This window comes from Vigna unguiculata, chromosome 7 (genome assembly GCF_037176805.1).
Source record: "Vigna unguiculata cultivar grain cowpea cultivar isolate G323 ecotype 2 chromosome 7, ASM3717680v1, whole genome shotgun sequence".
NCBI lineage: Eukaryota > Viridiplantae > Streptophyta > Magnoliopsida > Fabales > Fabaceae > Vigna > Vigna unguiculata.
In genome coordinates, this window is record NC_140798.1 from 10,456,200 (window position 1) to 10,468,463 (window position 12,264).

General features: G+C 35.2%; 1 protein-coding gene and 1 pseudogene across 2 annotated transcripts; both read right to left on the reverse strand.

Moving 5' to 3' along the window:
• Positions 1–578: 578 nt before the first annotated feature.
• Positions 579–4,095, reverse strand: LOC146884610 (uncharacterized). Its single transcript, XM_085675941.1, has 4 exons — positions 3,147–4,095; positions 1,654–2,022; positions 1,299–1,576; positions 579–1,160 (listed from the first exon to the last, which is right to left on the reverse strand). Exons 1-4 carry the CDS (start codon positions 4,093–4,095, stop codon positions 579–581), a joined length of 2,178 nt encoding a protein of 725 aa, XP_085532067.1.
• Positions 4,096–7,930: 3,835 nt separating this feature from the next.
• On the reverse strand, positions 7,931–12,027 carry LOC114190452 (putative pectate lyase 12; annotated as a pseudogene). Its single transcript, XR_014983932.1, has 5 exons — positions 11,907–12,027; positions 11,431–11,816; positions 10,631–11,091; positions 8,794–9,442; positions 7,931–8,185 (listed from the first exon to the last, which is right to left on the reverse strand). The product of XR_014983932.1 is annotated as a putative pectate lyase 12 (transcript).
• Between the last annotated feature and the right edge of the window lie 237 nt (positions 12,028–12,264).

Sequence of the window (12,264 nt, forward strand, 5' to 3'; positions counted from 1 at the left end):
GTAAAACTGAGAATGATTTGCTATTTTCTTTCTTGTGAATATTGTTGTTGTTGTGTTTCATGTTCAACATGGCATCCACTTTATAGTTATTGAGAATATAATTGTTGGTGTATTGCTGAAAGGGTACCTGTCAGGGAGAAGAAAAAGATTGTAGAGAAAAGGGGAATAAAGTAGAAAGAAAGAATTTTCACTGAATAATTTGTTGTCCCTTCTTTTATTAACAACCCTTAATATATAGAATTCCTTGCCTTGCAATACACATGACATGTAGGAAAAAACAAAATACATATAACAATAAGATTCCTCCCTCATCATTTAGGCATAACAGAATTCCCTTTCTTGTAGTTGTTTGGAATTGTCACAACGTAATCATTCAGACGTTGGGGTTGACGTGTCTCCCTTCTAGGTCTTTCCTCAAGTGCACTGTTGGGAAGATTTGGGCTCTCCTGTGGGTCATTGTGTGTGTTAGGAACCAAACTTTCTATGCTCTCAGTGCTAGCAATAAGAGTGAGGGGAATTGGGCTTGTGTTCCTTACATCTCCTCCCGGTTCAAATAGCACCTTGTCCTCAAGGTGAAACTAGTCTCTAAAAATATCCCACGGTTCCCAGCTGGCCTCTTTGAGGGATATGTCCTTCCACTGAACCAAAACTTGAAGGCAGGAGGTGGGAGTGGAGTTATCCCATTTCCGATCAATGATAGCTAATGGGACTAACACAGGTTGGTTGTCGAAGATGTCATGAGGCAATGTGAGAGGTGAGGAAGGAAGAGGACCCTTATGTGGTCGAAGTAAGCAGACATGAAAAATGTTATGGATCTTTGCCTCTAGAGGTAACGCCAATTCATAAGCTACTGCCCCTATTTTATTGGTGATCTGGAAGGGACCAAAGAACCACTTCTGAAGCTTGCCAAAGGTTTGACTAGTAACAGAAGTCTGTTTGTGTGGTCGTAAGCGAACGTAGACCCAATCACCAATGGTAAATTGGAGCTCGCAGCGAGAAACATCTGCCCAATATTTCATAGACTCTTGTGCCTTTGCAAGGTTAGAGCGTAGTTTGCGAAGAATCATCTCGCGAGTTGAAAGCTCGTATTGAACAGCAGCATTAGAGGTATCTGTAGATGGAAAGGAAGGAATAATGGGAGGTGGGAACCCATACATAACCTAAAAAGGGGTGTAACTAGTGGAGGAATTCACTGTTGTATTGAAACTCCATTCAACCCATGGAAGTAATTTGTCCCAAAGTGAAGGTTTGTGGTGAACAAAACAATGTAAATATTGTTGTAACACTTTATTAACTACCTCAGCCTGCCCATCCGTTTGAGGGTGGTAAGCGGTCGACATACGGTGCTTAGTACAACTCAAGCGGAACAATTCACACCAAAATTGACTAAGGAAAATTGGGTCGCAATTAGAAATGAGGTTGTGAGGGAGACCATGGAGTTTGCAGACCATGTTGACAAATAACTCAACCACGCTAATAGCAGTGAAGAAATGGGGTAGCAACCCAAAATGAGCTCCTTTTGAGAAGCTATCCACCACGACGAGAATGGTAGTAAATCCCTTAAATGGAGGGAGACCTATAATGAAGTCCAGGGAAAGATCCTACCAACAACGTGACGCTGTGTAGGAATTTTAGTTTGCTGACAAATGGTACAAGCGGCCACATAATCCTGGACATCTTTGCGGATATTATTCCAATAAAAACTGGCCAGAAGTCTGCTGAGGGTTCTAGCCACTGCTAACGGGGTGGAGTGGAATTCATGAAGGAGGAGGGGGATGAATGGGCAAGATGAAGGAAACCTAATTTTGTCCTTGTAGGTAATGAATTCATGGTGAACGGCAAAACCAGGGAAATCCGCAAATGTAGCATTAATCTTAGTTTTCAAGTCTTGGAATTCAGAGTTGGTGCTAAGTGATAACTTGAGAGCATCCAGAAAATCCAAGTGTAGAATTGATAAGACCAACAGAGATTCCTCCAAGGGCTCTACACGTGAAAGAGTGTCAGCTACAGTGTTAGACTTGCCTGGGCAATATTGGATTTCAAAGTCATAACCCAATAGCTTGAAGAGATACTTTTGTTGTTCGGGGGTTAGAACTGTTTGGTGTATGAGTTCCTTGATTGAACTTTAATTAGTCTGAATAATAAAGTGTCAACCAAGGAGATACTGACGCCACTTTTAAACTGCGGAGGTTATGGCACATAACTTTCGGATGTAAGTGGAAGAGTTTCTAAGCTTGGGGCAAAATTGTTTGCTAAAATAAGCAACCAGATGACGATTCTGAGATAGAACAACACCCATACCCAGACCTGAAGCATTAGTTTGAATAACAAAGGTGGAACTAAAATTCAGAATGACCAACACTTGTTCTTGAAGAAGGATATGTTTAAGGTGGTCAAAGGCCTGTTGAGCATCATCATTCCAAAGGAAGGAGTCCTTCTTGAGAAGGGCAGTGAAAGGGTGAGCGATTGAGGCATACCGAGGGACAAATTTGTGATAGAAGCCTGTAAGTCCTAAGAAACTCTAGAAAGACTCACTGATGATGGTGAAGGCCAGTTGCGTATAGCCACTAACTTCTCAGGATCGGGTTGCACTAGTTGAAAAGAGACAATATGATCCAAGTATTGAATAGAATGTCTGTCTATAAGACATTTACTGCCCTTTAACTTGAAGTGATTGGAATGTAGCAATTTAAAAACAGTCTCAAGGTGCATGGCATGAGAGTCCAGAGAGGGACTATAGACAAGAATGTCATCAAAGAAAACAATGATGAACTTCCGCAGATGTGGTCTGAATAGATCATTCATCGTTGCTTGAAATGTTGAGGGCGCATTACACAGTCCAAAAGGCATGACCGTAAATTCAAAGTGACCATTATGAGTTCTGAAGGTAGTCTTACAAGCATTTGTTGGTACCATCAGAATTTGGTGGAATCCAAAAAGTAGATCCAATTTAGAAAACCAGGATGCATTGCCCAATTCATCAAGAAGTTCGTCCACCGTTGGGATAGGGAATTTGTCCTTGATTGTAATAGCGTTATGTGCTCGGTAATCGACACAGAAACGCCATGTTGCGTTCTTCTTTTTAACAAGGAGGACCGGAGAATAGAAAGGACTGTGTTCTTGGCACAATAAATCCCGAAGCTAACATTTTCTGAACTTAGCTTTCAATTTCCTGTTTTTGGAAGTGCAGATAGTGGTAGGGGCGAACTGAAACAACAGTGGAGTTTGGGAGAAGGTTAATGAAATGGTTGGTGGAACATGAAGGAGGTAGTGATGTGGGGGCGGAGAAAAGGGATGAGTATTTGGAAATGAGTTGTTGTAGTGGAGAAATTGGGTTGCAGGTAAAGTGGATGGGGAAAGAGGGGGTTGGTTAATATCATGTGAGGGAGAAGTTAAATGAGGCCCGGGGGGTGAAGGTTCCATTGTGACTTGAAAGAGGGCCTCGACCAGATTAGTGGATTGAAGCCTCTTTAGCTGGTGGGCGGAAATGAGTGATTTAAGTGGACCTTGGTCACCTTGTAACTCCACCAAAGTATTATTCCACATAAACCTCATAAAAGGATCATTATAGTCCATCACATAAGGACTTATAAGTGTCAGCCAATGCACTCCAAGAACCACATCGGTACCCGAATGTTCCAAAGGATATAAGTCAATCGGGAATTGATTTTGGGCCAGATGCAATGTAACATTAAGGAAAAAATTAGAACATGGTAAAAATTCTCCATTACCAACCATGACTCTTAATGGGCTTGGAGTGGACTGGAGAGGTAGCTGCAAGAATTGGGCCACACGTGTTTGGATAAAGTTGTGGGTTGCCCCACTATCCACCAGAATTTGAACATTGAACCCATTGATAGCTCTAATGACCCGAAAAGTCTGTGGTGTCCACTGCCCAAAGAAGGCGTGAAGGCTGATCATGCTAGCCTCTGGTTCCGATGGCATTGCGGGCGTGGTGTCGACAGAAAGGGATTCATCTAAGGAATCATCAGTGTCAAAAGTGGAAAGCAGCAGAAATTGAGGCTTACAACGGTGACCGCGAGTGTATCTCTCGTCACAATTGAAGCAAAGATTCTTGTCCCGACAAGCTTGCATCTCAGCCTCAGTTAATCGCTTATAGAGGTAATGGGGTCTTCAAACTTGGATGGGGCAAAACAGAGTTCCAAGGCGCGGAGGAAGGCTTCCCAAGACGTAAGGAGCCCATTGTTAGACATCCACTAGAACCATGATAGTGCTGAGCCTTCAAGGTAGAAGGATGAGATCTAGATGCGTTGCTAAGGTGGGGTTTGGTGGTAGTCAAAGAATTGAGTGACTTTGAAGATCCAACCTAGGGCATCATTGCCATCAAAGGTGGGAAGGTCAGATTTCAGGGGACGTGAAGAAATGGGTTGAGATGGAGGTGGTGATGATTTGGTTTCAAGGAGAGAGGTACATTCGGAGATGTCATGAAGGGTATTGGCAAAGTTGGCTTGGGACAAAATGATTTGTTCAAGTTGTTTGTGTAATTTGGCAAATTCTTCTGAGTGTGATGAGGACGTGGCCATGGAGGGGAGTAAGGACAATGAAAAGCACCAATTGAAAGGGTACCTGTCAGGGAGAAGAATATATATAACAATAAGATTCCTCCCTCATCATTTAGGCATAACAGAATTCTATTTCTTGTGGTTCTTTGGAATTGTCACAACGTAATCATTCAGATGTTGGGGTTGATGTGTCTCCCTTCTAGGTCTTTTCTCAAATGCACTATTGGGAAGATTTGGGCTCTCCTGTGGGTCATTGTGTGTTAGGAACCAACCTTTCTGTGCTCTCAGTACTAACAACAAGAGTGAGGGAAATTGGGCATGTGTTCCTTACAATTGCTAAATGTTAAGGATTTGAGCTTTCAATTGTATCTTCTCTTATAATTCTTCACAAAGAATGACTTGATAATTTTTTTAATTGATCTTCAAATCTTCGAAATATTTTCATTGAAACTTTTTTTTTCCTTCTTTGATTCAGGAAGATCTTGATTTGGAATCATTTGCTGTTAAAAAAACGTGAACAATAAATTTTGTAAGAAATCGTTAAATTATATTATATAATAATTGATTATGTTAAATAATAGATTATATTATATAATATAATCGACTACGGTTACATTCATAACACGTAAAGATAATGAATTATGTTTACGTAATCGATTATATTATATAACATAGTTGATTATCATGTTATTTTTTAGGTTAAAATTGTAAAATGTTATCTTCTTGCTAGCATTTCTATTGTTGTATTTCATCTGCATTCAAAGTTTGTGGTTCTGCTGCCCCTACCATGTCGAGATTTTCCTCTAGACACACTTAAACTCTGCATTAATTTTTATTTTCTATTTTTGCAATATTTAGCAAGAATAATGTCTGATATGGTCAAAAAGAGATTTTAAGTTTTATGATTGATTAGGCTTACTCTTATAAACAAAAATCATAAACCATGAAAAAATATCTCCTTCTTTACCGTGTTAGACAATAGTTCAATAAAATGTGACAGTATCACATTTTCTACAATTATTTTACAACTGGATACACAACACGATCATTGTTAAAACCATTCTTAACAAAGAAACCACTTTTAATAAAAAGGAGTTAATTTAGTCTTTTACAAAATATATGAATTAATTATATTGGCACTATAATAATTACAAATAATTACATTTTCAAATAAAGTTATTTACTATGAATTTTAACACATCTCAATTATATTGACACTCTAAACTTTATTAATCTTTGCTATCACATAAAAAATTATTAAAAAGTTAAAATAAAATAAAAGATCAAGGGAACTGCACCAATATTTTATCTTGTGTTCTGCTTTCACTTTGAATACTTTCGCAAATAATCTCACGTTTGTTTGGTAACCTTTGAGGGAAAATTATAAAATTAACAATAAAATTGTAAAGTTAAGAGAGAAAAAATTAAAACTAATGTTGATATTTAAAATTTTAAAATTAAAATTCAATTGAAGGTGTGAGATTCAGATTCTAATGCAGAATGAAAGTTTGTTATGACAATTAATCCTACTATACTAAGAATATTATGAACTTATGTTTGGTTTTGCATGTCGTAGCGTTTTCACTTTTAAAGGATAAACCACCCTCTCAATAACTTTTAAATTTAAAATTAAAGAAACACCACCATTGTTATTTCCGCATTCGTTGGGCCTTTTTTTTTTCTTTTAAATTAAAGAATCATGACATAGATATGGGAAAGCGTATATGGTCCATAAAAAACACGAAAATCACGGGGACAATTCTGGTCAAAAGGAAAAGAAAACAATATCTGTTCGTCAAAATGAAACATCAATTAAAACCTATATACACGCATCAGGATTATCTGTTACTTTGTTTCATTTTTGTGTAATAAACACTCTTTTAGACACAGTAGTTGGTAGCCATTGGTTAATATCCTTCTGAAAGTTAAAGAGTATAAGGGTTGTGTGTGACGCATAAACATCCTCCTCGCGGAGAGCTACACAAATATTATAATGCAAATCATCAAATATTCTATGCGGCAAAGATAAAGAAAACTTTACTCATACGCAACTTCCGTTTCCCTTCAAATTGTGTTTTATTTTCTAAAATTTATTTTAATTTGCTCCTTTTTGTTAAACTATTATTGATTACGTTAATGATATGTTATATCAGCTTACGGTCTTTTTTATTTTTTTTTTAATTTTTAATTTTTTTATTTGCTTTCTTTAAAAAAAATTAACTGACACGTATCGGCTTATTTTTTTATTCTTTTAAATATATATATATAATTTTTATTTAAAAAATTTTGTGAAATGTCAAATTATGATTCTATCACGTGTCAATTGTTTATGCGAAAAATCTCGATGTGTTGATTTTTGTGTTTGTTATTTTCTGTCACGCTAACTTTAATTTTTTTATAAACTAAATAATTTCATCCCTTCCAAATTAAGATCAAATTTAATTTTTATATGAATATTATAATAGCATTTTTATTATAATAGATATTTTAAACCAAATTTATATAAATTTTAAATTTTACATTGAAATTTATTTGAAATTTGTTTTAATAATTGCTCGACAACTTCAAAAATTTAAATGTAAAATTTTTAAATAATTTTATAGTAATTACAAAATCTAAATGTAAAATTTAAGACTAAATTGAGACAAAATAATAAATTCAAGAATCAAATTAAGATTTTTCGAGACATAAAAATCATAATTCGACATGTAAAAGTCTTTTTTTTTTTAATTTAAAAATTAAAAATTAAAGAAATTAAAAGTTGAATGTGACAAAAATTTTAATTTGACACATGTCAATTATTTTTTAAAAAAAATATTAAAAATTTTAAAAAATTAAAAAAATCATAAGCTAACATATAACACACAATTAATATCATCAATCATACTCTAACAAAAATATTAAATTGAAACAAATTTTAAAAATAGAATCCAATTGAAACATCTTAATACCTGAATCCCAATTGAAATTTTTGAAAAAAATACGAAAATCTTTCAGGTGATTAAACCTTAAAGAAAACAAATTGCATTTTAGTTTTTCATATCATTAAAATGAAGAAACAAATGTTCTAAACCCTAAGCTCTTTTTTTATATCTGTCCTGGATATTAACCAACTTCTCCTTCACTACAGGACTGACAAACTTACAATTTTCTCTATTTGACATTATGGAAGAAGTCGACTCAAAATCCAAAAGGGTAAAATCCTTATTTTAGATTTCTAAAAAAATATCTTAAAAATTATTTCAAGTTTAAAACAAAATCTTAAATTCAATTTTTAAATTTGTTTTAGAGATTCCGTAAACCGTTCATGTTTGGAACACATAATGCCTATCATAGAAAAAGTTGTTGAGGGAAAAATTAAAGAGAATGGGGAGATGAGGTTGGAAGGAAGATATAAAATGACGATGGAAGAAAAAATTTAGTCTAAACTCAATTAATGGGTGTCTGGTTTGATTTCATTCCAACAGTGACAAGAAACATCATCGTATTCGATTGATTGGTTACAACTCATTTGCTATAGAAGTTTTGTTAAGGTAATTGTATGAAATAAGAGGCAGAAGAAGAAAGCAAGAAATGCAGAGAGAAGAGTGAAAGTACGTGAAGGTGTCACCGCCATTGTACTCTGGGACTTATCATCCGTCCACTTTCCCACATTATTGTCCCTGTTCATCAAATTGAATTTTAATGTAAAAGACAATTTTATCTATTCATAGTAAAATAAAATATACCGAAGCAATTAACTTTATTTTTTCCGTTAACTAATGTGCTCTCCCATCGATGCTTAGTGGTGTCATATCATGAGTTGTTACAATTTACATTTAACAGTATTCATATTACTTTGTTTTTATATTTATAAGTTAATTTTTCATTTTTAAACATTGATACAGTAGGAAGTCAGAAAAAATAAATAAAAATAGAGAACAATTCAACTTTAAATTTTCTTTCTTTCTTTCTAAAATTTCAGCACAATTTGAATTAATTGTAGTTCTACATAAAACTTAATTCCTTGAGTATTAATATCAACATCACCTCTAAAATACCGAAGCAATTAACTTTACACATTTTTATTTATTATATTTTGTATACTTTGATAATTATTATGTATATGTAGAATTGTTTTATAGGATTTGATAATTATCTCTGATTATGATAATGATTTCATACTAATTTACTTCTATTAACTAATTTTTATAATTAAAGAAAAATGAGGACAAAGTTGCGTTAATTATAATTAAAATAATTAATGAAGATGTAAAGATAATTAAGATACCTGGCAATGCCGAGAACACCAGCGGAATTTGTGAGGAGCGAGATGCGTTCCACGTTCTTAGGCTGAACGCTGTACGCATTTTGGTAGGCAGTTCCGGCCTCACCTCCTGAAGCCACGAAAAAGGCGCCGTTCAGCATCACATCCCCTTCCGACCTCCAATTCCAGCCGCTCCACTCACCTTCTCCGGCGTCCAGCCTCTTCGTAATCTGCTTCGCGTCCGGATCTTCCGGCGCAGTGTAGCGGTTTCCCTGGCTGTTAATCGTAGGCCTCGCACTTCCTCCGATCGCGTACATCTCCCATCGCGTGAAGTCGTTGTTCACCACGTGAAAGTAACCTAGTCTGCAACGCGGCATGCGCTGCACCAGATTCTCCCCGAAGTGGTTGAACGCGATCGTCACCTGCATCGCCGAGTCTGGCAGGTAGTCGTCGTTGTGGCCTAAGAGCATCACGTCGTTGTGGTGCGAAAAGTGGTTGTTCGAGATCGTTATTGCCGTCGAACCCATCACCGCGTCGATCAGGCCGTCCTTGCACCGCGATAGCGTGCAGTGATCGATCCAGATGTCGCGCGACGAGAAGATCGAGATTCCATCGCCGTCTGATTCTGTTCGGTACCCGTAGTGCTCTGGACTCGACCGCACGTCAGCATTACCTGAAAATCGTGGTAGTAATAATCATTACTTATTTCTTCCTTCTTATATATATTATGGAAGTTTTACTAAAATTGTCATAACAATATTTTACTAAAATTTAAAACATATTATATATATATATATATATATATATATTTTTTTTTAATTATATATAATTTATTTAAATATTTTAATTCAGACTAATACGTTTCCACGAAGTGGACAATGATGTCTTGCAACGACGGATGACTGACCAATTTATCTTTACATCCTTGGAGGACCTTGTTTTCTAAATGGGCATCTCCATCATTCTTGCAAAGACATTATTTTAGTATTTCTAATAACATATATCATAATAATAATAATAATTTAAAATAAAGAAAATTATGAATGATAATATATTAAAAAAAATTGAATGATATATAAGAAAAAAATTATAAATCCTAAACATTTGAGATGAAAATAATGTTATGCCTTTATATTTAATATATATATATATATATATATATATATATATATATATATATATATATATATATATAACATTCTGCGTTAATAATGAATCTAACTAGTCTATTCATAAAAGATCCCTATGTCTTTATATTATAAGTGGCATCACAACTTATACTAATTAAAACCTTAAACCTTATCATAGTGTACATTAAATATGGTTAATGTTTGTATCCTATTTTATCTTATTACACTTTAGAGTGCACCTTTTTTTTTTTAACTAAGATGTGTTGATAAAGTTTTGCATTTTATAAATATAGACATCGTATTTACATAATTTCAATAGAAGAGATTATAATAATGGTTAAAGGGAAACAAAATGGTACCTTTTATAATGTTTAAGAAAATGGTAGATTTTTTTAAAGTTTAAAATGAGAAAGAATGTCTCTATGAGGGTAATACTTTACTTATGTGGAAAAAATGTAGAAAGTGAAAAAATCAACATTGGAGGGAAGCAAAAGCAAGCAAAGCGGGAAAAAACATCACTGTTTCTCCATTGAATCCAACTTTGAATCTCACTTTATTGCATGTACAAAAAAAGCAAAGAGGTCCAATAAATGTATGGTCAGAGTGAAAACACTCTTTTGAGTTTTCACACTAACATATTTTCTTTTAGTTGGCTGAAATTATGTTAAAAATTCATAGAATAAAACTGTTAGTTTCTGTTAAAAAAACCAAGTAAAAGAAGAAAGTGTTACCAGAGGGATGGCAATGGTGGATGTGAATGTTGTGAATAATGACATTGTTAATATACTGAAGAGTGATGCAGCCTCCACCCACGATGTGCACATCAGCGCCACGCCCATCAATGGTTTTGAAGCTGTTGAAAATGAGTTCCTGAGAGAGCTTAATCATCATGTTACTGGGGAACACGATCCACAGTGGTTCATTCTGTATCACTGCATGTCTAAGTGTTCCTGGTTTTGGGTTCACAGGATCCTCATCAGATGAATCAGTGACTATGTAAAATTGTCCACCTTTTCCACCCTTTGCGTTCTGCCCAAACCCAATTGCACAATCAGCTAGCCTCTGTCTGTTGCTGGCCCAATCTGAGTCACACTTCCAACAATCATCAATGGGGTTCCCTGTGAGACATGGTGCTTCATCTTTCTCAGACAACCTCAGCATTTCCCTTCTTCCCATGGAAACATTCACCCTCCTAAAACAAAAAAACTAAATTAGTATATGTAGTTTCACAAAAATTGTCCCTTGCATAAAACCTAGAAAAAAAAAACATTTTTTTATCACTAAAAAGAGCCAACAAAATTGAAATGCGAGATGCTGGTATTTGGCAATGACCCAGATGTAAAGATTGTATCTTTATGTTTTAGCTTTTATGTTATGAGGATGGGATGATAATTTGCAATGTAGGGTCTTGGAGATAAGGTGAAACAAAAGGGTTAAGTTAAGTGAGTGGGTTTGTTGTGCTTTTTGTGTTAAAACCCTGAAAAAAGGAACTAAGAAGACAGACAAAAACATAGGTTTTGGAATGACGTACCTATGAACTTCTGTTGCAACAGCTTCCGGGTCTGGATGTTGGCCTGGGAGAGTGAGGTTGAGTGCTGCTGTTCCATGAGGTAAAAACGAGGGCAAAACGGAGAAGAAGAGCAAAATGTAGGTTTGAACCATTGTTGATGAAGAAGAAAAGTTCTTCTCTGTGGAGGTTTTGTAGCCTCTACTATACAGAGTGTGAAGACTTCACTCACTAACTCACTCACTCACTCTCCCAATATTGGTTGCCCAGAAAGATTGGTACTTGTTGGTGTTAGATTTTAATAAACAATTCCGTGATTAAAGGGATAGTGAACAGTGACATTGAACACAGTGAATGGCCTTTTCATAACATCTCCCAGTTTCATAGTCAAGGCAACTGAATTTCGATATCTGTTCCTAACAGAAAAAGAAAAAAAAAATCATTAGAAACCTATAATAAAAGCAGAAAGAGATTGATATAAAATGTTCATAGTGTTTAACCTTTTAGCATTTGTGTAGTGTTTTGATTATTATTGTGTGAATAAAAAGAAGTGAAGAGGGATTGGAGGGTGTGAGGGGCGCATTGAGCAATGTTACAATGAAATGAAGTTGTCCCTGATATCGAGGACCTGACCCTTGGTGTGTTTCAACCAATAGTACTGCCATTTCTGAAAAGTTGAGTAAATAATAACGTGACATAGAGAAGGACAAAGAAAAGGGTGGTTAATTAGGAGCAAGAACATTCTTGCAGAACTTCAAACTGCTTTTTCACTTTACCATCACTGCTTTCTCTAGTTCTGTTTTTGTTTCATTAACTTAAATTTTTAAGGTTTTTCTTTTATATATGCTAGTATTTTCA